This window comes from Dipteris shenzhenensis, chromosome 4 (assembly GCF_047967505.1).
Source record: "Dipteris shenzhenensis isolate YYH24624 ecotype China chromosome 4, Dip_SZ_1.0, whole genome shotgun sequence".
In the NCBI taxonomy this organism is placed as follows: domain Eukaryota; kingdom Viridiplantae; phylum Streptophyta; class Polypodiopsida; order Gleicheniales; family Dipteridaceae; genus Dipteris; species Dipteris shenzhenensis.
The window spans coordinates 40,761,634-40,788,073 of record NC_141599.1 but is presented as its reverse complement, the minus strand read 5'-3'; the positions used below and the strand labels follow the sequence as shown (position 1 = coordinate 40,788,073).

At 42.8% G+C, this 26,440-nt stretch overlaps 2 protein-coding genes, 1 long non-coding RNA gene and 2 pseudogenes across 5 annotated transcripts; 4 read left to right on the top strand and 1 right to left on the bottom strand.

The window, feature by feature from the left end:
- The first annotated feature begins 1,601 nt into the window (after positions 1-1,601).
- LOC147902867 (uncharacterized) lies at positions 1,602-4,911 on the top strand (annotated as a pseudogene).
- A 1,231-nt stretch (positions 4,912-6,142) lies between these two features.
- LOC147902866 (sucrose synthase pseudogene) lies at positions 6,143-6,749 on the top strand (annotated as a pseudogene).
- Positions 6,750-8,357: 1,608 nt separating this feature from the next.
- Positions 8,358-11,876, top strand: LOC147902865 (pentatricopeptide repeat-containing protein At2g34400-like). The gene is made up of 3 exons (XM_087373123.1): positions 8,358-8,915; positions 9,029-9,093; positions 9,186-11,876. The coding sequence occupies exons 1-3, from the start codon at positions 8,573-8,575 to the stop codon at positions 11,115-11,117; spliced, it is 2,340 nt and encodes a 779-aa protein (XP_087229249.1). The 5' UTR covers positions 8,358-8,572; the 3' UTR covers positions 11,118-11,876.
- Positions 11,877-17,635: 5,759 nt separating this feature from the next.
- LOC147902864 (uncharacterized) lies at positions 17,636-18,329 on the bottom strand. Its single transcript, XR_015540842.1, has 3 exons — positions 18,007-18,329; positions 17,842-17,904; positions 17,636-17,743 (listed from the first exon to the last, which is right to left on the bottom strand). It is a non-coding gene; the product is annotated as an uncharacterized LOC147902864 (long non-coding RNA).
- Positions 18,330-18,765: 436 nt separating this feature from the next.
- On the top strand, positions 18,766-23,624 carry LOC147902863 (pentatricopeptide repeat-containing protein At3g03580-like). 3 transcript variants are annotated; one of them, XM_087373867.1, is made up of 3 exons: positions 18,766-19,612; positions 19,892-19,950; positions 20,042-23,624. In XM_087373867.1, the coding sequence occupies exons 1-3, from the start codon at positions 19,396-19,398 to the stop codon at positions 22,517-22,519; spliced, it is 2,754 nt and encodes a 917-aa protein (XP_087229993.1). In that variant the 5' UTR covers positions 18,766-19,395; the 3' UTR covers positions 22,520-23,624. The 3 variants fall into 3 exon arrangements, with proteins under 3 accessions (XP_087229993.1, XP_087229994.1, XP_087229995.1); XM_087373868.1 differs by having other exon boundaries at positions 19,597-19,612; positions 19,927-23,622; XM_087373869.1 differs by lacking the exon at positions 18,766-19,612 and having other exon boundaries at positions 19,624-19,950; positions 20,010-23,622.
- The last annotated feature ends 2,816 nt before the right edge of the window (positions 23,625-26,440 follow it).

Sequence of the window (26,440 nt, the reverse complement as noted above, 5' to 3'; positions counted from 1 at the left end):
AAAACTACTCAAAGTGAAGAGACAAATTAAAGATTACTATAATTAAAGACTACTAATGATACTTCCCCAAAAAAACAAATGATACTTGTTTCCCAAAAAAAGACTCCTGTCTATCTTTTGATGTCATGCCCAACAATAAAAGATAAAATTCTTTTTTAAATGCAAACCTAAGACACAAAAGTATAATGTTATATTCTACTCAATATAAAAAATACACCCCAAGAACCAATTCATGCCAAAACCGTGCGTGTAAATACTGTGAAAACTACGAAAATCTATGGTGGTGTGCGACAGAGTAATTTAATGTCAGGACAGTCATAACCCCGTTCCCCTTTCTTACTCCTTTGATCATCACTAAGACCTACAACATGGTCGATGACCCCCTCATCGTTGACTCTGCAACTGTCAAAGTTAGAGCCAAATAGGATACACAATCGACTTGCGTCTCCAACAACCGGTACATAAGAGCTGAAGATTTTTTCATCTAATGCGAAGGGAATGCTACCTCATCACCAGTACGAAGGGAATGCTACCTCATCAAAAGAGCTCTTGTCTGATTTGCGAAAACTCTATGTCGTTGCATACAAGCCTCTTGTGGACTTGAGCATCAAAACATTGAAGTCACCGTTGATGAATAATGCATCATTTAGGAGTGAAGAGATTCACATAGTTGCATTTATGTGCCGAGGCAGATGTTGCAATAGGTCTCGGTAATGCTTCAAAGAAAGGCAAGAGTTCCAATAGATGGAACAACTCCCTTATGAAGTCGGTACGTTTGTGCCAACAATTTCATCCTTATTGTCCTCATTTTTGCATCGATCATAGTCCACCCCCCCTAAAGAGATGCTACTTATCTTGTGTGAATTCCCCCCAACTCGGATTTGGCACAGGCATGTGCTGGATGATTCACGTTTCGACGTGTTATAGAGATCCACCGTGAGGCATGCTAGAGGCTAACTAGAGGAGGGAGGGATCGATCGTCATGCTCTAGAGAGATTATGGACATTGAAGTAGTACTAGAAATGGAACCTACTGCTGCAAACATGGACTTTTCCCCTACCATTCTAAACATCCGTCAAGCTGTCCTATGCTTGGTGTGTACGTATCATAACTCCCAGAGATCCCAACTTGAGTTGAGAGGGTACGTTGTGCCTTTGGGTCTTCGTCATGTAATGCTCCCTGAAGGGGTGGACGGAACCTCCAGCCATAGCTTAATGCTAGCGCTTGCCGTCGACGATGGAGTCCAAACTCTTTTTGTAGCATTCTAGGGAACAAAGTCATTTCGTGACTGGTTGGAGAATCTGAATACCACACAGATAAGCTTTGAACATGGACTCGAGTTTCTTATAGGCAGTGTCGAAGGGAAGTTCCACGCTGGGTTCTCTAAGAGATTGCGAAAACAATGGAATTTGCCATCTGACTCCAACTGTCCCGTATGGAAGATTAACAATGATTTCTCTACTAGCAAACATGGGCATGGTGACTATCTGCCTCAAGACACGGGAAACATCAAAGATGGGTGGTGGTCTCCAACCCACGAAGTCAGAAGTAGATCGCCTTGAGTGTAGTTGGGGTCAAGAATCTGGAAAACCTGCAGACCAATGACTGCTACGAGACACACACCATACTCTAGTACAGAATTCAAATGGGTGTCAGCTTCCAATCCTAACCACAAGCGGGGTTCCCCTAGGGCAAGTTCATGCAATGACTTGTTTAAGCAGCTAGAATCTTTAGACAACAATGACAAAATGGACGATGTAGATGACGGTGTGAAGCGAGGTCATTCGAAGGGCCCAATGTCTAAGAACTTGGTGTCTGAGAGAAGGCACAGAAAGAACCTAAACGAGAGCGTGTATTCTCTAAGAGCTCTTGTTCCCAAAATCAGTAAGGTACCGATAAGACAAAGTAGATATATTTCTCTTCATTCACTGTTGCTGTGTTACGCCTCCTCTTGTGCTATTGCTTCTGTTCGTCAAATCTTTAATTCAAGCTGTGATGAAGTCTACCTTCATTAGTTACAGCTATATCTTTCAATTCATCTATAAAATATTTGCATATTTACTGTTGCAACAAGCAGACTTCTAACTTTCAAGTTATGAACTCCCCGTTGCGGAACCTGAATTGTGCAGATCGACAAAGCTTCTATTGCAGGGGATGCCATTAGCTACATGCGAGATCTCCAGAAGCAAGTGAAAGAAATGCAAGCAGACATCGCAAATGTAGAGGCCAGTAAAGATTCAACTGCTGGCGGTATCATAAACCCGAATTAAAAGCTTAAAACCCGAATGAAAAGCTTAAAACCACCATAGTTCCACTATTCCAAAACTGTATGTCCAGATTTGAAGAGCAATTGCAAACGAGGAGATGCTTAGCAAACAAACGAGGTAAACGATAAACAAATTCAAAATCACCTTACACACGAGACCAACGGGTCGACTTTTCTTCAGAAAAATCCACAGCCAACAATGAGAACAAACGAGCAGCAGGTCGACTTTTCTTCAGATAATCCACAGCCAAATGACAGAAAACACAAAGGAGCAACAATCTGAAAAGCACGAAACTTCAAAAACGAGACAACTCAAAAGAAGATAGACAAAGAGAAGAGAATCGCTAAAAAAAGAAAGTTTCTTTTACCAAAGGATGAAAAATATGGTCGCAACAGCCAGCTACTTTAGATAGGAATTAATTCCCAGTGCTATAGCTTGCCCCTAGCGGGGCAATGCTAATAAACATTTCTGAAAAGAGAGTAGATATAATAAATAAATAAAACGAAACATGTCACTCAAGATAACTAACACGGAAAAAACTTGTCAAAAGAAATCTTAATCACAAGAAAGTTTGCTATAAAAGACTACATAGAAACAATAACATGAAAATGAGTAAAATGCAAAACTGCTCAAAGGAAAGAGACAAATTAAAGACTAATAATGATAGTTCCCGAAAAAACCAAGTTATATTTCTTCCAGAAAAATAAAACTTGTATCTATCTTCTCATTTCATGCCCAACAATGAAGGCTAAAATTTTCTTTCAAATGCGAAACTAATTAAAAAAACATAATATTATATTCTATTCAACTAAAAAATATAACCCAAGGACCAATTGACGCTAAAACCATGCGTATAAAGACTATGGAAACTACAAAAAAGACAAGTATCAAGTGCCAAAAATGTTTCAGGTTTGACCACACTCTGCTGATTATTTCCACAAAACTTCATGAAGTTAATTATGCCCGAGCGCAATTGTAGAAATTGAAATGCAATTTTGAAATGCATCTAATGGGCGAGAGAAATGATTAAAAGAGAGATCCAAGGTGGCTAATTTCGGCAAGCAAAAGCCTCCAAACATGTTAGACGCCTAGAGAATCGAATGTTAGAAAGATTTAAGGAAGCGAGCTGAAAGCTTTCGTTTGCGAGGGTCCAAGCTGAAAAGGAACAAGTCAAATTGTTGTTAGACAGATCTAGCATGTCGAGAGACAATATGAGATTAGCAAGAATACTTGGAATAGAATCCAGAACCGAGCTGGATCCTAATTTGAGATCTGTCAAGGAAAGTCTCAAGAGCCAAGCGGGGAGAATACCCACGACTAGAGAGCCAAAGCCACACCAAATTAGAGAGATTAGAGAAGGTTTTGGGAATCGGATTTGTGAAAGAGTTCATCGAAAGGTTGACATAGAAGAGATTAAAAGTGTTTCCCAAAGACTTAGTGATTGGATCTGCAACGAAATAGCAATGTTACGTGAAATGACAAACCAAAAGCTTCATCTCAGCAAAGAAACTGCTTTGTGTAGCTGCGTTGCTACAACCAAACCCACTCGGAACATTGCCAAGTGACTTGCAACACTCTGCCAAATTATTGGCCTGCTTTGCAAGCCAACTCAACGCCTCACACTCCTGGACACACTGGCTCGATCTCTCTTCTCTTAAACCAAAGCAATGAATCACATCCAGCCTTAGAAGCACCGACAATATCAATATTTGTCACCACTATTCTCTTAACAAGTACTGCTCCAGCGCCAGGGAAGACCTTCTTAAAAGTTTGCAGGACGTCAATGGAAGCAGCTAGCTACCTCCACTGCACAATTACATGCAGCTCTCTCTCTCTCTCCAAATCAACTCGTCTTCTTCGCTTCATTGCACGCTTGGATCGGCATTGCCTTCTTTGCCTCCCACTCCACCTAACGGCTTCTTACAACTCAAGCGTAAGTATTCCCAGTCTGTGACGGGTCGCTTGCCACAAACGTGGCCCGTGTTTTAGTGAATATCTACGATAGGAGGTCCGGAGAGCGGTACTACCCTTACGCTGTTCGTCTTCGGAGAGTGCTCAAGTAGATAAAGCGAAATCCAACAGCTTTGTTGAGCTCCCTCTTTTCCTTCTACCTCTTGTCCTTTTCCCTGGTACCATTCTGCCTCTTCAAATTTTCGAGTTCCGTTACCGCATAATGATGCACACACTTCTCCAAACCGATCTGCGCTTTGGGGTAATTTACACGGATCTGCAATCCACGAGATTGGCAGAAGTGGGCTGTGTTAGGGAGGTTGTAAAGCACCAGAGGCTGGTGGACGGCCACTTTTTCTTGATTTGTAAGGGTCAGGAAAGATTCAAAGTAGAAGCCATAGTGAGGACTAAACCGTATTTAGTCGTTCAAGTTCAGTGGCTCGAGGATCGGCCCTCAATTGAGGAAGAAGATTTGGAAGCTTTAGCGAATGAAGTGGAGAAGTACATGAAGGATGTGATATGCCTTTCGAATCGGTTGAATGGGAAGCCTGAGAAGGAGACCCCAGAAGACCCGAGGAAAAATGTATTTCCTACGCCGTTCTCTTTCTGGGTAGGAAGCACTTTTGAGGGAGCTCCTGCTGAACAGTAAGGTCTTTTGCAGCTTGAAGATACTGCACAGGGACTCAGACGTTAGCCATTTTGGCGCTTTCCAGTAATTGTGCTTTTCCATTCGTAACAGGATCTCATCGTTGTAATTTGAGGAATTTCAATTTTCTCCACGTATTTGTGATGCAGATGCTTCATCTTGTTTCGGTGGAGTATTCAAGGGAAGATGTCACTTTGTTGTGTGAAAATGGAGTCGACATATCCTCCCACCTTAGCCTCACAGGCCCGTGTCGCCAAAATGGTGTTGAACGAAAGGCCTGAACTAGCTGACATTAGCGGATACATCCGTGTCTTATTCCGTTATCGAAATGAAATTCCTCCCTAATAGGCCGAAAAAGTCGACTATAAGGAGCTCGTCGTGTATCAGACTCGAATAGTCGTTGAGAAGTACTCATCACAAGCTACATTTACAAATATTGATGCATTTCTTTTCAGGAACTTCCGCAAAGGACAGCATATTTAATCCAGTCCGTCTCCAAAAGAGTTAAGATGAGAGCTCTTAGCAATTCTGCAGCCATTTTTGGCGACAAAGACTTGCTTCCGGTTTTGAACTTACACATAGAAGCTCAGTTTCGGTGGTGAGTTTGATAAAAATCTCAGATGCTCTTGCCAAGGTTAGCATGAGGTCTAATCTCTCTGGTACCATGTAATATCTTGGTTATAAGTCGTTCTGAAATAGATGAAAAGTAATCTTGCCTTTGACGTGCGTTGTCTTGCAGTTGGCGATATCCAATGGATCGATGAACTCACCAGAAATCCTCCGAAATCACAGAGGAAGAAGAAGAAGACGACGAAGAAAATAAAGAAGACAAAGCAGAGCTCGAAATGCTTTCTTAAATTGCGCCTATGAAGAACAAAACAAATGTGGGACAGGCATTCGCTTCGATTGCGGATGATCGACCCAGTGTTCCCCAAAAATATTTTTGGTTGCGTTATGAAAAACCTGATATCTCAAAACTTACAAGTCTTTGAATCAACCTAGCAATCACAAACCTGAGATATTATGATTCAGCCTTGTGAAAAGGGAAATTTGACCACTTCAGCACATTTGAATTTTATCCTATGTCATCATGGCCTTAGAAAACTTTCAACCATATTTCCAAAAATTTAACATATCATAAACTTATATTTTTCAACTACTGATCTGAACGGACATTTAATCTGATGAGCAATTGAATTACTGCTCATGCAAGTCCAAAGATGCATTCGTTCTTGAGCTAGATTTCGAACCGTTCAATGCTTCCTTCCCTAAGCTGACAATGCCATCTTCCATTGGGAATGGAGTACAGTTCCTTAATCGTCACCTGTCCTCGAGGCTCTTCCACGATGAGTACCCTGAGAGCATGCAGCCTTTATTCGACTTTTTACGAATGCACAAGTATCAGGGACACGTAACTGTCACTCGCTTGTAGCTACGATAGTTGCAAATTCATGTTTTTTCAATACTGAGCTAATTACTTTGTTTCTGTGGACAGACACTCATGGTCAATGAAAGAATCCCGACTCTACAAAAGCTTCGCGCGGCCCTATTGAAAGCAGAAGAGCAGTTGCTTAAGCTTCCAAGCAACGCTCCATTTGAAGAATTCGACCACAGGTATGTTGTTGGCATCTCGGTTCAATGCACCTAATATTTGGTTGCAATATCTGCCATGAAAATAATGCTCTAATCCAAATCGTCTGCATACTCTTAGACTGCAAGAACTGGGCTTGGAGAAAGGGTGGGGAGATACAGCAGAACATGTATTGGAGATGATGCACCTCTTACTTGACCTATTGCAAGCACCTGATCCTAACACGCTAGAGTCCAGAGTCAAACCACAGGGGAAAGTGAAGCACAGACACGGGGAAGGAGAGGAGCATACCTGAGGATCCTTCATCACATGTTGCGACCCAGATCTGAGGGTGGGTTCCGAAGGGGGGCACCAAGGAAGGTGAGCTCGAGCGAGGAGAGGGGAATATATGGGCGCCCAATAATGCTGGATGAAAGCGGAGAGTTTAAAGAGCGATAGGAAACAAGGAAAAGAGCTAGGAAACAAAGTGCGAGGAGCGAGGCAGAAGCAGGGGCAAAGGCAATGCGGGTACTGTGAAGGGGGGGTTGTAGGAGCTCCAAAACACAAGAGAGAGAAAGGGGTCGGCAGGGGGGGTTGAGCAGGGAAGCAGAGGAGGTGCTGAATTGAGGCATATTGTGGATGTATGTGAAGGAGGGAAAAGCCAACGAAGGAGTACACTAATGAAAGAGGGCAAATCTTGTTGTTAGAGGAGACTAAGCCAAACGTGGCAATGCCTTATAGGTTAGAAGGGAGATGAGGTTATCTTGATCCTCCTCCACAAACCATAATTCATCCAACTAAAATCCATATATCTAAAGCTATATAAATTTAATGTTTTTATATATGAAAACATGCACATTTTAAAAACCTCCATTTTATATTCTAGTCGACTAAAAAACATGCATGTTTTATGAATGAAAAGCCATAAAATTTGCATTTTTAATCTTCCAACTGTAATACCTATGAAACACTTACAAGAACAATTTCCATAAACCTGCAAATAGAAAAAAGTCAGGCAAAACCTAAAACTTTGCAGTTTCATTGTAAGGCTTTGCAAGTTTTTGGGGAACACTGGATCGACCTCAACCTCCAGCTCTGTGCCCTGTTGCGAAGCTCTAGGGCATTGCTATTGTGGGGGGAAGGAAAAGGTGAAGAAGGTCCTGTTTTATGAGAGAGTGGGTTCATAGGCATGTGGAGGTGGGACAACAGAGCATGCGGGCAATGCAGACGAGAAGGAGAAGAGGATTAATTCCTCCCGCTCCCCGCCATCTCTAGACGCTCTTACATACTGGCTGTTGAAGACGTAAAACAGCACAAACAAACAGGAGAACGCGTAAATGACAACAAAAGCAAAAATCACCTGGAAAAGGAGTCGAACTTTTTTGAAAGAAATCCACGACCAAACAAGAAGAAGCGCAAATGAGCAACAAAGACCAGCAACTCCACTTTTCTTCAAAGTAATCCACAGCCAAAAAAGAAGAAGCACAAACCAGCTACAATCTGAAAACGAACAGTACTAACAAACGAAAGACGAGATGAAAGAGAAGAAGCCGCAAGAAGAAAGAACAACGGGAAAAGGCAAGTTCCCTTTACTAGACCCTCTCACCCGCTTTAGACGGGGCAACGTTCTCGTTGCTATAGTGTGCCCCTAGCGGGGCAGTGTTAACAAACGACAAGATTAATAAGAATGCAAAAATTAGAATATATAATAATCTAAACCTAACGTACTAACTAACTAAACCTAACTCACACTAACAACAACTAACTCTCTAACTTGGTCAAATGACCAAATGAGTATGAACCTTCCTACAAGGCTACAACCATCACACAACCAAAATAGAAGACGCAGAAGACAGTGCTAAATGCCAGTGCTAATAAAAGTGCTAATGGCACGATCGAAGGCATATCCAGCAAAGGGAGAAATCAAGGCAAAATGAAAGGGTGGCCATATCGAAGTAAAAGCCTCAGCGCACTAGAAGAGGAAGCGCTGAAAGAAGCAAGGAGAACCAAAATTGCAAGGAACTCTTCCGCCATAGAGCAGCAAAGTTGCAGTCACAGCCACGGAGAAATCAAGGCAGGACGGCAACATCATGGGAAGCACTGCACGAGGAGGCGTCAGCTGTGAAAGAAACAAGGGATATGGGAAGCAAATTTCCCAAATCCGCAACGCTTGAACCAGGAGAGAAGAGATCATGCAGCTCTGCAAGCTTCAAATTCACCAAAACCCTCCTCTCTCTGTTTCTCGCGATAATGATGAACCTTTCCAAAGGAGGAGATACAGACCCCTTTCATACGTTCCTCACAACCTCAACGAAACCGCGCAGCACTACCGTCGCTCGGTTGCATTGCCCGGCGTTTTTCTGCAGCGGACATCCACTATCCTACCGGTTCGCAGCTCATCTGCGCAGGCAATCAAGCCCTCGCTCTCCGATGGCTTTCCCTGAGAACAGTGGAGCAGTGGTGGAGGAATATTCGCGTTCAGGTACTGCCGTCCTTTACTCTAACTCTGCAGTCATTTTTCTCCGTTTCACATGGGTGCATACTGATTGGGGACACGAATGGTTTGCTAACCATTCCTGTGGTCTTCCTTCGCAGGTAGGTCAGGGACGGAGCGCTCATGGAAGGAGAACTTTACAAATCCTTCACAGCAACAGAGCAAAGTAAGCGTGGGATGAATATGAACTGAGTGATTTGCCCAGGTAAATCTGTAGATTGGCTAGTCTGATGAGTCTCTTGTCAATCTAAACAACAGACTTACTCACGGTCTCCAGACTCCAAGAATAAGACTACCAAGTCACTCTGGATAGTCGGCTGGCACAATCCAGGTTGCCTTCAAGGCGTACTAGAGAAAAAGCCCAAAGCATCCACGGGTCTGACTCAAGACAGTAGGCAGGTTGACGTAAAGATCAATGAATCTACAGCACAAGAGGTGTGTGAAAAGAGTGCCTGGGAAACACTCAGCTTGGAAGAGGCACTCGCTTCATTGGAGCGGATGCCCCAGCCGCCTTCAATTCAGAACATTACGTGCATCTTGCATCAGTGCAGAAAAAAGAAAAATACAGCGTATACCAAACGCTTGTATGCTTATTTGTGCCAAAATGGGCTCGAAAATCATAGATTCCTTGGCAACTACGTCGTCCCAATGTTGGTACAAGTTGGAAGCATTTGGGATGCTCAGCAGGTTTTTGACAAGTTGGTTGATCGGAATGAGTATTCTTGGAATTCACTTATCTGGGGTTATATTGAATTTGGGGATTCAAAGCATGCCCTCAAACTCTACCAGGAGATGCAAGAGGATTTTATATACCCTAGCAAGTATACCTCCGTCACAGTACTGAAGGCTTGTGCTAGGCTGAAAGATGCAGAAAGAGGTCGAGCAATACATGCTGAGATAGCCAGAAAGGGGTTGGAAACAGATCTTTTTGTTGGCAACATCTTGGTGGATATGTATGCTAAATGTGGCTCGCTTGTGGAAGCACGGCAAGCGTTTGACAAGCTTCCAGTACGAGATGAGGTTTCGTGGAATGCAATGATCGCAGGATATGCCCAACATGGGCTTGGTGACGAAGGGCTGACCTGTCTTGAACAGATGCAACTGGAGGGTCTCTCTCCAGATGCTGTCACATTTGTTTGCAGCTTGAAAGCTTGTGGCAGCATAGGAGCGATGAACAAGGGCCGAGAAATACATGCTGAGATAGCCAGAAAGGGCCTGGAAAGATATCTTTTTGTTGGCAACATCTTGGTGGATATGTATGCCAAATGTGGCTCGCTTTCAGAAGCACATGAAGCATTTGACAAGCTGCCACTTCGAGATGAGGTCTCATGGAATGCACTGATCGCAGGATATGCAGAGCAGGGGCTTGGTGAGGAAGTGCTTATCTGTCTCAAACAAATGCAACTGGAGGGTCTCTCTCCAGATGCTGTCACATTTGTTTGCACCTTGACAGCTTGTGGCAGCATAGGAGGGATAGAAAAGGGTCGAGAAACACACTCTGAAATAGCCAGAAAGGGGCTGGAAACGGACATTGCTCTTGGCAACACCTTGGTGGATATGTATGCCAAATGCGCCTTGCTTGCAGAAGCATTGGAAGCGTTTGACAAGCTGCTCGTTCGAGATGAGGTCTCATGGACTGCACTGATTGCTGGATATGCCAAGCATGGAGAAAGCGAAATGGTTTTCAGTATGTTTGAGAGAATGAGAGAGGAGATAAAGCCAAATGGAGTCACATTCTCTATCGTCCTTAGTGTATGCAGTCACATGGGTCTAGAGGATAAGGCCCATAATTACTTAGAGTCTATGAGCAGAGACTATGGTATCACTCCAAATATTGAGCACCACAGTTGCATTGTTGATCTCTTTGGCCGTGCAGGCCGATTAGACGAGGCAATAGAGATGGTGAAGAAGCTGCCTTTCCATCCTGATCTTGCTGTGTGGCATACAGTGTTGGGTGCTTGTCAGAAGTGGGGTAATGTGGAGCTTGGAAGATTGGCCTTTGAGCATGCAGTGCAAGTGGACGAAAAGGATGCTTCATCTTATGTCTTGATGTCCAACATATATGCAGATGCTGACATGCAAGAGGAAGAGAAGCAGATTGAGGCAATGAGAGTGAGAAAAAGAGCATGGATGAAGCCAGACCAGAGTTGGGGGACTGACAATCGGGGGATTGTGGATAAATTTTGGTAGGGGATACAAGACATTCCCAAAGCAAAAATGTATAGGCAAAACTAGAATATCTTTCCCTTGAAATGAGGAAGGATAAAGTCCCAGACCTACATTGGATGTTTATGAGACATTCTTGATGCAGTTTAAGAAGCGGGCTATTGCATTGAATATATCCAAGGGAACATCCATGGGTGTTGTCCAGATTCTCTGGGTTTGTAATGACTGTCATGTGGAACCCCGACTCTCCGTGAGCATGCATCGCGGCATGCAAGGAACGGAAGGGTAGTGAAGGGCATCAGTAACCATAGAATGGAAGATCCCTCCCAGTTCCACGGATATTGCTACGTGATCTCCCTTACACGAAGATAGAGCTCTGAGCGATACCCACCCGTTTTGCAAATAGCGATACAAACATCCGTAAACGGAAGACCAGTAGGATAGACATTCGTTGTAAAGGGGTGGGAAAGGTATTCCTACCACAGAATCGCCTGCTTATGACTTAGCGCAGCTAAAGTGACCTGGAAACTATTGAAACGCAAAGTTTTCTCCTCACCTGGAGCTGTGGGTTAACGAACCCCCCTGCACGTGATATACTTCGATGACGACCTCCAATGCTATCCAAAGGACTATCCTAATGGATGCGCCGAGAAGAATACACTACCCCAGCAACCGGACGTCGCAAGAAGGTTAGGCACTCGATCCTACTGAGTGGATATGGCTAGATCTGTTTCGATTAAGCCGTTTGTAGAAATGGCAACCGGCTACAACGCACGAGATAACTCGGAGGTTCAACCGTAACAATGCAGATCTCCTGCATCATGTAATAGATATCAGTCTAGATGTCGTTGTATAACTTAGTTCATAGCCAAGGGATGATCCCAGTTGAGGGGATTCGATGGAAACTCCAAAACGAATGCGCTATTCCGAATAAATAGATGCAGAAAGGTAAAGATGCGCATAGTATTAAGTGATCGTTCGATGATAGTTCTGTTTGGAAAAGGAAACGGAAAACGATCGCAGCTTACGAAATGGGACACACAACCGCATAGAACAAGGAAAGTAAATGAAAATAGATGCATGTCTATAAGGACTGGGCGAGCAAAAAGAAAGCCCTTGGCCATCCCAAAGCTGTGACAAAAACACTAGCCAAATACTGATGAACACCCCTAATGGAAGACCGACACGCCCTCACACTTGAGTGGTCCAAATACTTCCTCACTGCCTTCGTTACTACCCTGACCACCAAAGTTGGTGCAGCATGCAGTCTGCAGGCCTTCTGGCCCCTCTGTGATACGGTTACTTGACAACCTCTCTCCTTCTCCCACATGATTGCAAGTATTTCTAGATAATAACCACCTGCACTTCACAGCAAGCATACATGAGTATACGTTGCAATATGTAGATGTCTTCCATAAGCCAATACTGGGCTGTAGAAGGGGGAGCAAGTACCAGACTTGTACAACCTAGGCTCTCATCGCTTTGGCTTCACTTGCTTTGCCGAAATATTATTCTTTAGGAGTTGAAGCTCTCATGCCACAAGATCTTCAAACGCAATCTCTTCCACATTAGAAGTCCTGTACTTTTGTCTGGAGGAGAGGAGGGTCAAGAATTCCAATCGTGCCAAGCTGGAGGGGGATAGGTCCATCGAGGAGTTGAATGGGAGGGTGAATCCTACCATTCAAATGTTGGAGGGGGATTTGTCCATTGAGGAGTTGAATCCTACCATATTGAGTGTAAATCTAAGCAGGGCCAGCTTTACACTCTTCATTTGATGGCCCATTCAACAAGGATGTGTTACAATACTTGCATTTTTTTGAAATAATGAATGTCATTCAAGTTTTACTGACAGCATTGGATCATGTAAGCTTATATGCTTTGCCATGGCAATTGCTTGGAGGTGCAGATAATGATAGGATAGATTACAGCTTAGGAAAAACACACACTTGTGTAACCATTGTAAGAGAACAAACTCTTCATAACTAATGGTTATACATGCTATGCTTTTGTAATGCAGACCTCTGTTTGGCATCAGGATTTAAAATCCTTGGCTGCCAAGTGGTCATGACCATGTTTAATAGGAAGATCCATAAAGAAATCATTGCTCTTGACTCTCAAGAAATTACAACACATCCCGAGTCTAGCAAGTTGGTGGTGATACAACTATTTCATTGATTGGTGCAGATTGTTAGTGTTAGGGAGGGGAAACTTTGAGAAAACCATGCAGATTGTTAATCAACTGGTGCAGTCTTTGGACCAACTCATGGAAGAGGACAACACTACTTTGCTAGATTTTGCAGAAAAATCCCCGGACACAATGAGATGTATGTTTGAATACTTCAATCTGCTACCACCATCGGCCCCTCTATCTATGGAAAACTTGGGCCTGAGATGCTTTTCTATTCCAGATAGTGCATCATCAAGGAAAACCCAACACAGTTTTTGTGATTTGGAAGGGTTATCACAAGAAGTACAAGATACCATTTTCTCGGACCAACTTATGGTATCCACAATCACACCTAGAAAGGACTCAACCCAGACATACACAAACCCTTTTTTTCCTGCAAGAGTCTTGGAAGCAGAATTATTAGCTTGTGATAACAAGGTGTGGGAACTCCATGACATGAATCTACTAGTGCCCTTTGCTCCAGATACTTGGATCTTTCTAGCAAACTTGGTGGATCAAACGAAAGCACTCAAGGAGGAAGCTAAAAAACATGCCCAGAATTTTAATATAAACATTGTTCACAATTATGCCTTGGCCAATTTCTTTCTGATGTCTGCATTTGCAGAAGGCCACTGCAGTTCCCCGGCAGGAGTATTTGGCAGGTGCAAGAGCAAGATCTCAGAAACAGAAAGGAAATCTGCCAAATACGTTAATGATATCTTTAATGTGGGAAGACCATATTTGAAATGTAGGTGCCTGGAGGAAAAGATCAGTTGCAGAGCACAACCACTGTGGTTTGACCACGCAGTATGGTATATAGCCAATAATCTGCAAGCCTTCTTCCCCAATAGACCGTTGAAGGCTTCATTCAATTCCTTTATTCTCTTTATGAAGTCAAGCGATATGATGCAATTCTGTAAGGCATCTTTGGCCTTTCATTATATGAGAGATTTGGTCCTCATAGCTGTCAAAAACTTGGAGAAAAACCTACAAGTGCCATTGTTTCCACAACCTTCCCCTAGAGTTCTGTCTTATGGAGAAGCAATGATCAAATCCCCAGAAATTATTACTTACAGAAGCTTACCCCCTCCGAAAAGAGGACGGTTTGGTGGGAGAATTGGGAACACTAGAGGAAGAGGATGTCCAGAATTTGATACTGCAAGAAATCAAGGAACAAGTTGAGTGATTGATTGGCAACCCACATCAGAGAGCTCAGTCCACTTTGATAGCCAGTCGGAAGCACAGGTACGCACTTCAAAAATAATGAGAGAAGGAAAGACCATGTCCTTTACGAATAACAAGAGCAACAATCTCCCAGCTCAACACCTATTATACGATGATAAAGACTAACATAGTCTAGGTATGTCACCAGAACCAGAGACGATTAGTCCAGTTGCCACATGGGAGACTTTCTTTGGTTTGCAATAAAGAGCTTTCTGGAAATTTCATCCATGTATTTTTTCATAATCAACTGTTGGAAGTTTTCTCCATAAAGAGATTAATAACAGATTTCTTATGCCAATATGGTTTGCATAATCTGACGGAATTTATCCATGGTCTCAGCTTTGCATGGTCTTTTTTCGGTAGTATGGTAGCATCCCTATGCAAACCCGATATCACCTTCAAGGATGGGAATGAGAACATTTGTGACTGCCACAACACAATAAAAAGAAATTTGTGAAACGTGTTGTCACTCTGGATAGCAACATCATTGAGAATGAATACTTAACGAGAGGAAATAAAGAAAGGCCTTAACCATATCCCACGAAACGGGTTTAATATAGGAGTTATTTCAGCTTTATTGGATGTTTGGGAAAGACTAAGTGAGATTGTCCCTCTTTGTAAGAATAAAATAAACGCATTACAATGGGAGTTTGAAAATTTTGGGAGAAGTTTCTTAAGAGAAATCGTGGAAAAGAAGAATATAATAAAATGCTTTTTATGCAGCATCTATAATTCAAGAAGAAGTCTCGAAAATTACAGCTTCTCTACTTGTCACGTCTACTAATAAATCAAATAATACGCCGGCTTACATTTGCAAGAAGTTTATCTTTGGGTGTGCATTTGATAGACTATCCAGCAATGACTTTCTTCGGATCCATGATATCAGTACCCTCGACCAACTGGTTAGAGGGATTACTCAATTTGACCTTAAATACACTATTGAGTCTCAATCACTCCCGTACATGATGGCGACTTATAAAGCCCATAAGAATACTTTTAGATGGATAACCAATGCGCATTTCTGCGTCTTTGTGAAATTAGCATCTCTAATCACGATTGCTTTCCAATTGGCTATGGAGCCAATTATGCTTGTAGCTAAAAACCTACAAGACCAAATATTTGAGCAAGTGGGCTATGAGGTTAATGCTTTTTGGATTGTTAATTCTGCATTTGATGTCAAGATAAACTTACCTCAGAATATCTACTTGATTTATATAGCGGATATAGGAAAGTGCTATGAGAACATACCCTTTGGAGGGAAACGATGGGCTAAAAGGTATATCGGAAAATGTTATTAATATAGCATTTGATGAAGAAAAAGCAACTTTCATATGCATAAATCATGGCGTGGAGAGAGCTTCGTGGAGCAATAAAAAGAAAAAGACATGAATTTCATGGTCAAGGGTAGAATTTATTGAAATTAACAACTGGTTATTGACCAATATGCATGTAAGATTGGGAGATATGATCTTTAAGCAAGTCTCAGGTATCCCTGTGGGATTTGCATGTGCCCCATTATGGTGCAACTTGTACTTATTCTGGTTCGAATATACCTTTATCTAGAAATTACGGAAGAATAGAATGCTTGCAATACTGAAAATGTTTAGAAATGTTTTCAGATATATGGATGATATCCTCATGATCAATGTCACATCGCCCAAACAATTCCTTACAAAGGAAAATGGAGACGATGCACCCTACCCCTTGATTTATCCTCTTCACTACTTGGATATAAAGGAACCACCACTACTTACTCCCAAGATAGTCGGGGCCACGATGTTGGAGTGAAGGCAGATTTCCTAAATATAAGCATCACTATCACCCAAATGGAACATGGAGTTGCCATCACTGAAAAATTTGATAACATAGAACACTTGAATTATGATGTCTGTAAATTCATCCATGCGTTGAGAAATAGACCTAGATCATTCTCGGAAAAAGTGATCCTTTCTTAGATCATGTCCATATTATATATGGAAAATTTCAGTTTCAATGCCTTCCTTAAAATTAAACAAGTAATACTACACTTCGAGAGGAATGGGTTCTGTCAATTGAAATCCAGGAAACTCGTTATTGCATTGAATTCTCAGGATGCGATTTAGACCGGAGACACTTTAAAATGGACCGGTAAGTATGGTAATTATTCCTTCAAACTTTAGATCAAGCTTTGTCTTTTCAAATCAAAATACTTACCTTCATTTCTGTTGGGCAGTAGTCTGTCCCAATCCATAGTGATGGGCAGACTATTGCCCTCACTTGGATTGTGTGCTCCGGACGTGCGGGTTAATGGTCGGCATAAATGGAGCTATTCAAATGCATAATTTTATATTGGAAGCTTAATATAAAACTGCTTAGATATGTAAGCTTTAGAAGCTTTAGAAGGATACAGGAAGATGTTATGATGTGATTTATGAGTTTTCATGACATTGTATGACATGGATCTTGAGAGTTACATCTCGGGTTCGTAATAAGAAATCACTCCATAACGAAATGAGAAATCATAGACTAAATCAGAAATAAGAAGCACTGCATTTGTAACTGGTGGGCCTAAGTCTACAACAAATTATAGACTAAATTAAGTGGTATGAACACAAGTACGTACCAAGAGAAACGACTTAACTGACGCACCGCTATACCTTGGATATGCTTAGACCTTTCTTTGCGAATTGGAATGTCCGCAACTATATCTTTTTTGGCTGAATGGGGTCCGCAAGAAAAGCGAATCACCTAATCAGGGGTCGTCGAAAGCCATAACAAAAAGCAATAACAAAAAGAACCGACAAAACGTAAAACAGACGAGTGCCTAGATGCAAACACATGCAAAGTAGAAGTATAGTTTAGAACTGAACCGATGCCTAGATGCAAACACACGCAAAGCAGAAGTGCAATTTTTAGAATTGAGTGCGATAGGCGAAACAAAAACCTGGAACAGTTTACATCCGAAAGTACATAAAAAAGAATAGTGCGAGCATGAACATAATCGACGACAATAAGCTGAAATCAACCAGGAGAAGGAACGGAACATTTAGTCATGAACCTGAAGTACGACTTGGGTCCAAACTTTTGAGACCGAAATATGTCAAAAAGAACAGTGCGAGCATGAACATAATGGACGACAATGAGTTGAGATCAACCATCAGGAGGAGGAACAAAACGTTTAGTCATGAACTGGAAGTACGACTTGGGTCCAAACTTTTGAGGCCATGCTCTTGCATACATAAGGCTTGGTCATCTTCTTTCTTGGATTTGTCAATCACGTCTGAAAAACAACAAAACAAATAACGAGGTCATAAAAACGAAAGTTTACGTTTGCTTCAGAGATATAGTATTCTTCGTCATCAGCAGAAGACCATTCACCACGCAAGGCAGAACGTGCGTCATCACCGTATGTTGCTTTACACTCGGCCATGCTCATAAGGCCTGCAATCACAAGAAAACAACAATGGTTTGAAATGGAGGAGGAAATTAAGGAAATCTGAATAAGAACATGACCCTTAGAAAACTAGACAAGAATTTCTGCACCTCTTCGGAAGTTGCCGCTACTCGTCAACAGGAGTCAAAGCAGGTAGGTTTGTTATGAAGAACCAATCGATTACACAACATACATCAGACGAATGATGGCTCACACCGAACACAAAGAACCACAACATTTTATAGAGGAGAGAGCGAGTGCTGCTTTTAGACAAAGCATGACTGTGGAGAATAGGCCGTATGTGTTCCCAGAATTTTCTTTGTGAACACATTCTTTCGAGAATTCTCTCTACCAACAAAGACTTGGCCGTTGCTTCTAGACTGTGCTCTGCCAACACACACGTTCTCCTAGCTTTACGAACGACATAGTCATGAACATGTGTCCTGTAGAAGAAGTGCAGAAAACTAGGAGCACCAAACAGCGTGGATCGCTTACTCAGGTAATTGCATGGCGAACTTCACCAAGGGCATAAGCGGATTTGTTGGTGATGTCACAAACCTTCTCCGGTCTGTATGAAGGACATAAGCGGACAGAGGATCTAGCAGAGAAGATCTCGCTATGTGAATGAGGGATTGCTCGTTGGCATCTGGACGGGTTGTGTATAGCATGTGTATGATGTGTTCCTCAAACACTTTCCGTCTAAACAAGCACCATTCAGATGAATAATGTATTTTCGCCTTGGGAGGTCATTGCCTCAACTTATTCCCATGTGAGAAGAGGTACGATATGGGAGAAGATGGCATGGGCGGTCTATTAATACATGTATGTATGTATGCTTGCTTTGGCAGATCATCCTCATCAATAAAGATGACGGAGACTTGTTGCATAAATACAGTCCACGGGGTGGAACACAGACGGACTGCAAAAAGACAGTCGACGGAGATAGGTACTACGATGATCGGCTATATGCACAGGATGGTCACAATGACGGCTGCCAAGGCGTTACCCATTTAGCCTTGCAAACACTGATGCGAGCTAATATCTGGCCTTCCGGAAAGTAGGTTCTGCAAATCATTTGAAGATGGCCATTGAGCGTGGAAACAAATCTTAAGCGTTGACAGACAAGGGAGCAGCAACGGTAATTCGCTTGGCAAGCTTAGGAGTTAGGATGGACGCGGAGCGCCTGTGAAGGTGCAGCAGCAACAGGATGGTGAGCTCAGCTTGAGGAATGTGTGATTAGAAATGAACGAGATTTCTTCTTTCAGCAACAAGGAGGAAGGAGGGAGCGAAACAAGAATATGGGATTGACGAGCAGAGAGCGAGGATCTCGACGGCAAGGAACAAGGAGGAAGACGGGCGCGAGCGCAGCAGAGATCTCCCGAGGTGGGAGAAGAATTGAACTAAAACCACTCGAGTCCCATTCCTGACAACTTTCACCAAGCCACGGATTTGAACAGTCGTCTGAAGGAATTTCTGGGCGCCTCCCAACGTTTCCCGTCATGATGATAAACGTTTATACAGGAGGAAGCAGAGATCCGCGTCGTCCTTTTAACGCAACCGCAACGAAACCAGGTAGCCCTATCGTCGCTCAGCTGCATGGCCCGGGGGATCCACAATCCTACTGCTTGGCTCATCTGCGCAGGCAATCAAGCCCTCACTCTCCGATGGCTGCCCCCGAGGACAGTGGTGCGGTGGTGCAGGAATGTTCCCGTTCAGGTAACCTGTCTTTTACTGCATTTTTGCGACTATCTGTTCTTGGTCCTGCTAAGGGACTATGAGGAGATGGTTGGTTTTCATCTTTCCAAAGGTCCTTCCATGCTTTTAGTTTGTCTTTGGTCTAGCTGACTTTGTTAAGGATGTCATATCTTCTTGTTATCCATCTTGCCACCTTGTTTTTCTTCTCTTTCACATGGGTATTTAGCTAATAAAATATTTGCCGATTTTTTCTCTAACCACTTCTAGCAATTGGTTTTCCTTGTGTATATGCTTCACAAGGGACTGAGCGCTTGTACTTCACGTATCCCTCACAGTGGTGTGACAACCGAGAGAACAAAGTAAGCGTGTGAAGAATCTCAACTGGATGATTTGCACAGGTAAATTGTACACTGGCTAGTCTGACGAGTGTCTTGTGAATACCGACAACAGAAAAACCCAAGGTCTCCAGACTTAAAGCATAAGATTATCAAGAAATCACTATGGATAGACAGCCGCTACAATCCTGGTTGGGTTAAAGACGAGCTAGAAAAAAAGCCCAAAGCATCCACTGGTAAGGTCCAAGACACTGGCTTGGTGGAGTGTGGCAAGGCTGGAGTAAAGGTCAATGCCTCTGAATTACAAGAACTGCATGAGAATAGTGGCTGGCAAACGCTCAGCTTAGAGGAGGCACTAGTGTCTATGGAACGGATGCCCGAGCCACCTTCAGTTCAGAATCTTACATCCATCTTGCAAAAGTGCAGAACAAAGAAAAATGTAGCGCATAACAGGCGTTTGTATGCCTATCTGTGCAAAAATGGCCTAGAAGATCATAGATCTCTTGGGAACTACATCGTCCCAATGTTGGTGCAAGTTGGGAGCATGTGGGATGCCCAGCAGGTATTTAACAAGTTGGTTGATCGGAATGAGTATTCTTGGAATTCTCTCATATGGGGTTATATGGAATTTGGGGATTCAAAGCATGCCCTCAAGCTCTACCAGAAAATGCAGGAGGATTTTGTATGCCCTAGCAAGCATACCTTTGTCACGGTATTGAAGGCTTGTGCCAGGCTGAAAAATGCAGAAAGAGGTCGAGAAATACATGCAGAGATAGCTAGAAAGGGGCAGGAAACAGATCTTTTTGTTGGCAACATCCTGGTGGATATGTATGCAAAATGTGGCTTGATTGCGGAAGCGCGGGGAGCATTTGACAAGCTGCAAGTTCGAAGTGAGGTCTCGTGGAATGCAATGATCGCAGGATATGCCCAGCATGGACTTGGTGAGGAAGCATTGAATTGTCTCAAACGTATGCAACTGGACGGCCCCTCTCCAAATGCTGTCACATTTCTTTGCAGCTTGAAAGCTTGTGGCAGCATAGGAGCCATCAACAAGGGCCGAGAAATACATGCTGAGATAGCCAGAAAGGGGCTGGAAAGAGATCTTGTTGTTGGCAATACCTTGGTGGATATGTATGCCAGATGTGGCTCACTTGTGGCAGCAGGGGACGTGATTGACAAGCTGCCAGTTCGAGACAAGGTTTCCTGGACTGCCCTGATTGCAGGGTATGCCCAGTGGGGGCTTGGCGAGGAAGCGCTGAATTGCTTCGAACAGATGCAACTTGAGGGTCTCTCTCCAGATGCTGTCACATTTGTTTGCACCTTGAAAGCTTGTGGCAGCATAGGAGCAGTGGACAAAGCCCGAGAAATACATGCTGAGATAGCCAGAGAGGGGCTGGAAACAGATCGTGCTGTTGGCAACACTTTGGTGGATATATATTCTAAGTGTGGCTTAATTGCGGAAGCAAGGGAAGTCTTTGAGAAGCTGCCAGCGCCAGACGAGGTCTCGTGGAATGCTCTGATGTCAGGGTATGCCGAGCAGGGGTTTGGTGAGGAAGCACTGAACTGTCTCGAACAGATGCAACTGGAGGGTCTCTCTCCAGATGCTGTCACATTTGTTTGCAGCTTGACAGCTTGTGGGACCATAGGAGCCATAAACAAGGGCCGAGAAATATATGCTGAGATAGCCAGAAAGGGGATGGAAAGAGAGGTCATTGTTGGCACAACCTTAGTGGATATGTATGCGAAATGTGGCATGCTTGCAGAAGCACGGGAAGCGTTTGACAAGCTTCCAGTTCGAAATGAGGTCTCATGGACTGCACTGATTGCAGGATATGCCGAGCATGGGCTTGGTGAGAAAGCACTCAACTGTCTCGAACAGATGCAACTGGAGGGTGTCTCTCCAGATGCTGTCACATTTGCTTCCAGCTTGAAAGCTTGTGGGAGCATAGGAGCGATAGACAAGGGCCGAGAAACACAGGCTGAAATAGCGAGAAAGGGCCTGGAAACAGATCTTGCTGTCGGCAACATCTTGGTGGATATGTATGCCAAATGTGGCTCGCTTACAGAAGCATGGGAAGTATTTGAGAAGTTGCCAATTCGAGACGAGGTCTCTTGGACTCGTCTAATCACAGGATATGCCCAGCATGGAGAATATGAAATGGTTTTTCATATGCTTGAGAGAATGAGAGGAGAAGCGATAATGCCAAATGGGCTCATGTTCTCTATCATCCTTACTGTATGCAGTCACTTGGGACTAGTGGATAAGGGCCAACGTTACTTTGAGGCCATGAGTACAGAATTTGGTATCACTCCAACTATTGAGCACCATGGCATCATGGTTGATCTCTTTGGCCGTGCAGGCCAATTAGACGAGGCGATAGCCATGGTAAAGAAGATGCCTTTGCATCCTGATCTTACAGTGTGGCATATGGTGTTGAGTGCTTGTCAAAGGTGGGGTAACGTGGAGCTTGGAAGACTGGCCTTTGAACATGCAGTCCAATTGGATAAAAAGGATGCTGCATCTTATGTGCTGATGTCCAACATCTATGCAGATGCTCAAATGCAGGAGGAAGACAAGAAGGTTGAGAGTTAAAAAAACAATAATGAAGAAGCCAGAACAGAGTTGCTAGACTGACAAAAGGGGGATCGTGCACTCATTCTTGGTAGCAGATACAAAGCAAAATATATGCGAAGGTAGAAGGTATTTCCCTCAAATGAGAGAGGAAGGGTATTTGCGTTGTGTTTCTTGGGGGACTTTGGGACTAGTGGTAGCGAGTGTCCCTCAAAATGCTTTGCTAGACTGATGGAAAGACAGGTGAGGTATATGCAAAGGAGGATGAGAACGAGTTGGTTTAGGATTTGCCTGCACTTTCTAGAAATAAGTGTATTCCCAAGTCAAGTGCCTGCTCCAATGAGCATTCTGGAATCTGTGCCTGTACCTGTGGATGCGATGAGACTGCTGTACACCTGCCTAGTGTCTTGTGTCTGTTGCTTGGGCTGTAGGGCGTTGCAAAGCTGCCAGCCAGGCAGCCATGACATGGGCTTGCAGATGCCCATGACACATCATATGCGTGATTTATCTGTTCAGTTTGTCCATTTGACTTACTGTGATCAGTTGAACTCATGCTAAGATGAGTATCCAACTTTAATACTGCTTATTAGAAATGCCTAGTAAACTTAACATCTCTGTGACTTGAATTCCAGCAGGCAAACCATAAAGACTAAAAAAATTCTCAACACATAGATGTTTGCTGGAATTTTCTATTCAGCAGGAATGAATCTACACATCTTGCTGAAGCGTTCAATAGTCACTAAATTGGCATCATTCCCACGAAAAGTCCATGGTAATCAAACCACAAAATCCATGGAAATACTCACCCTTTCTCTGTTGCAACAAGCCACCAGGTCTTGAGCACTCGGCTTTATTGACTTTCCATTGTTGACAATGTCATTCAGCTTCTGCACACGAGAAGTGGCAATGAAGTTTTGACTTTGGGTGCTTCTGTCATCAAATAACACATGAACAGGATGGCTGTGACATGACCCACTATACAGATCAAGTCATGCAGTTCAAAAGGATTGACATTAAAGTGACATGACCCACCATACAGATCAATTCATGCGGTTCAAAAGGATTCACATTAAAGTGACACTTCACATCATCAAAAAAGAAGACATCCAAATCATCCATTTAAGAATTACCTGAAATCAAGAGAGACGCAACTTAGTGGACTACCTTGCCACCCTTTGCACATTTTTGATTAAGAGGACATGCACCTCGCGTATTGCATTTGAAACATTGTACGAGCTTCAGCTACCACAAGAGAATTGGTCTTGGGTTTCTTTTCTTCAGACCCAAAAGCTTACTTCTTTGTATTTTGATGTTTAGACTTGGAGTTGACACTTTTACAGGTTTCATTTCTCGTGTTCAGCCAACCCCTTTGTGATGAAGATGGTGCACTTGTCATAACCAAGGTTGTATCATGTATCTTTCGAAAGTGAGTAGTTTGGTCAAAGAGTTTTAATATTTTTATGGCGAATCTCATCTTGATAGTCACAAGGTAAACTATTCGATAAGAATGCACAAACTATTCTCACTCACTCAACCAAGAATGCACAAACTCATGCGTACTTCCTTTTTTATTCTCGGAAAGAATCTCAGGATTGAAAGAAGCATTGATGACTCTTAAATAGAATCTGAGCTGCAAACTATTGTGGTTGTTGTGTCATGGCATGTTGTATTTGTTGGTCATAGCATTTGACGTATTTATTGTTACTCAAGGCACCTGTTATGTCTCATGCTATCCTCACTTAGCTTGTATCTAACTTAGGGTTGTGTCTTAACCCAAGCGTAGTAGGTATTAGCTAGGGCTATTATTCCTTGAGGCTATGGACTAATTGGTCGAACTTGATATGAGTTGGGCTGAGGGTTGAGATCTAATGTATCCCTATTGGACGTAACACTACAAGCAGAATAGCAATGCTAATCTATAAAAGTGGCACTATTTGAGGAGCAACGTGGATTTGAGTAAAAAAGGCTATTTGGGTCATGAATTGTATAGTTGGAGCTGAATGCCAAAGACAAGTACAAGGGTGTCATGGGTGATGGATTCCCTAGAGTGTATGATCTGTTGGCCTTAGGAGTAGTGGGCTAGATGCTAGATGCTGTATGACCTATTGGCCTTAGTTTGCTACTATAGATATGGGACCTACCATTGGTATTAGAGGCATGTCTTAAGTGCATCTAAGTGTTTGGACTGATGATGGGCTGTCCCAAGGGCAAATACACTAGCCTAGGACAAGCTGATGGGGTCACAAGACAACAAGGAAAAGATGCTAGTTAGAATCATAGAGCTTAGTGTGGAATGTCGAGGACACACACACACACACACAAATTTGATTAGTTAATGTATCTCACACATACAAACACTTATTTCTTTACACACACACACACATGCATACTTCACCAACTATGAATTATTCTTTCATTTACCTCTGTGAAATCTCCTCTGTACACACTCTTTTTAACCACCCCACACACCAAGCCCGCTAATCGTCCCATACCTCCTCTAATCTCGTCTCAACCCATGCAATCATTCGCTCCTTCTCCATGTGTGACTTAAACTTCACTTGTGGCTCAAATTTTTTCTTGTTGTGCTTTTCAAAGCAACAGAAATACCTGCACACGTCTTAGTGATAACAATATTTATACTTGCTTTTTGTCCCAAGGTGGGTTCTTCTTTACATCTGAAAGCAACCCAAAATCATTGCAAGAGAAACACTTTGAAACATACAAGGGAATGAAATCCATTATTTGGACCCATGCATTCATTCGCTCCTTCTCCACGTGTGACTTAAACTTCACTTGTGGCTTAAATTTTTTCTTGTTATGCTTTTCAAAGCAACAGAAATACCTGCACACGTCTTAGTGATAACAATATTTATACTTGCTTTTTGTCCCAAGGTGGATTCTTCTTTACATCTGAAAGCAACCCAAACTCATTGCAAGAGAAACACTTTGAAACATACAAGGGGGGGAAATCCATTATTTGGATTTAGGACTAGTAATAGAATTCAAGGCATGCTCAGTGCATGATACAAAACTAGCATAGTTTTCAAGTACTTGTTTCCTTCTCTACCACATCATCCAAGAAAATATATCGTAGGGGGTTGCATTCCCCTTGCGAAATAAATTTAGAAGCATGGATTCACAATGTGTAGCCATTTTTTCATCTTGGCCTCCCACCTCCTCCCAGGAAAGGATTTTGGAATTTTCAAGCTTCCCTATTGAATACCTACACAATGCAATGTAAAAACAATGAATGCATGAAAAGATAGTCTTAAAATGTTTGATGCTAAAAAATACCTTGGTATTTGATGTCTCTCCCTTTGACACCTTCATTCACTCAAGCTCCACGTCATGCTCTATGGTGGATCGCACACCAAAACACGAAACACCTTGATCTTTGATGTCTCCCCCTTTGATACGTCATTCGCTAAGCTCCACTCCTTGCTCTATAGTGGATTGCACACCATTGAAATATGTAGTTATATTCTAAAAGAATGTACATAACAACAAACCATTTGACTAACTAGAGGTCACCTGAAACAACAAATTTGCTAGTTACACAACCTTGACAATGGATACCATAGCTCTTTCTTATCAAGGTGTCTTTCTCTATCTTTTCTTCTCTACTCGTTCACAACTTCAACAGCATTGCATGACAACTTTCTTGTTAAATATTTCATGTCATAGTCGAAAAGCTTTCGGAGTCAAAATATAAGATACCGTTGAGGGTAGTCTTCAACACCCCAACATCATTCAACCTAAAAGTTCTAGATATTAAGTATTTATTTATTTATTTATGCATGTATGTATTTGCGTGCGTGCGTGCGTATGTGTGTGTGTGTGTGTGTGTGTGTGTGAGAGAGAGAGAGAGAGAGAGAGAGAGAGAGAGAGAGATGGAGAACCTTCCTGCTTCCCCGTCCTCGTTTCCTTTCGTACAGCCCCCGA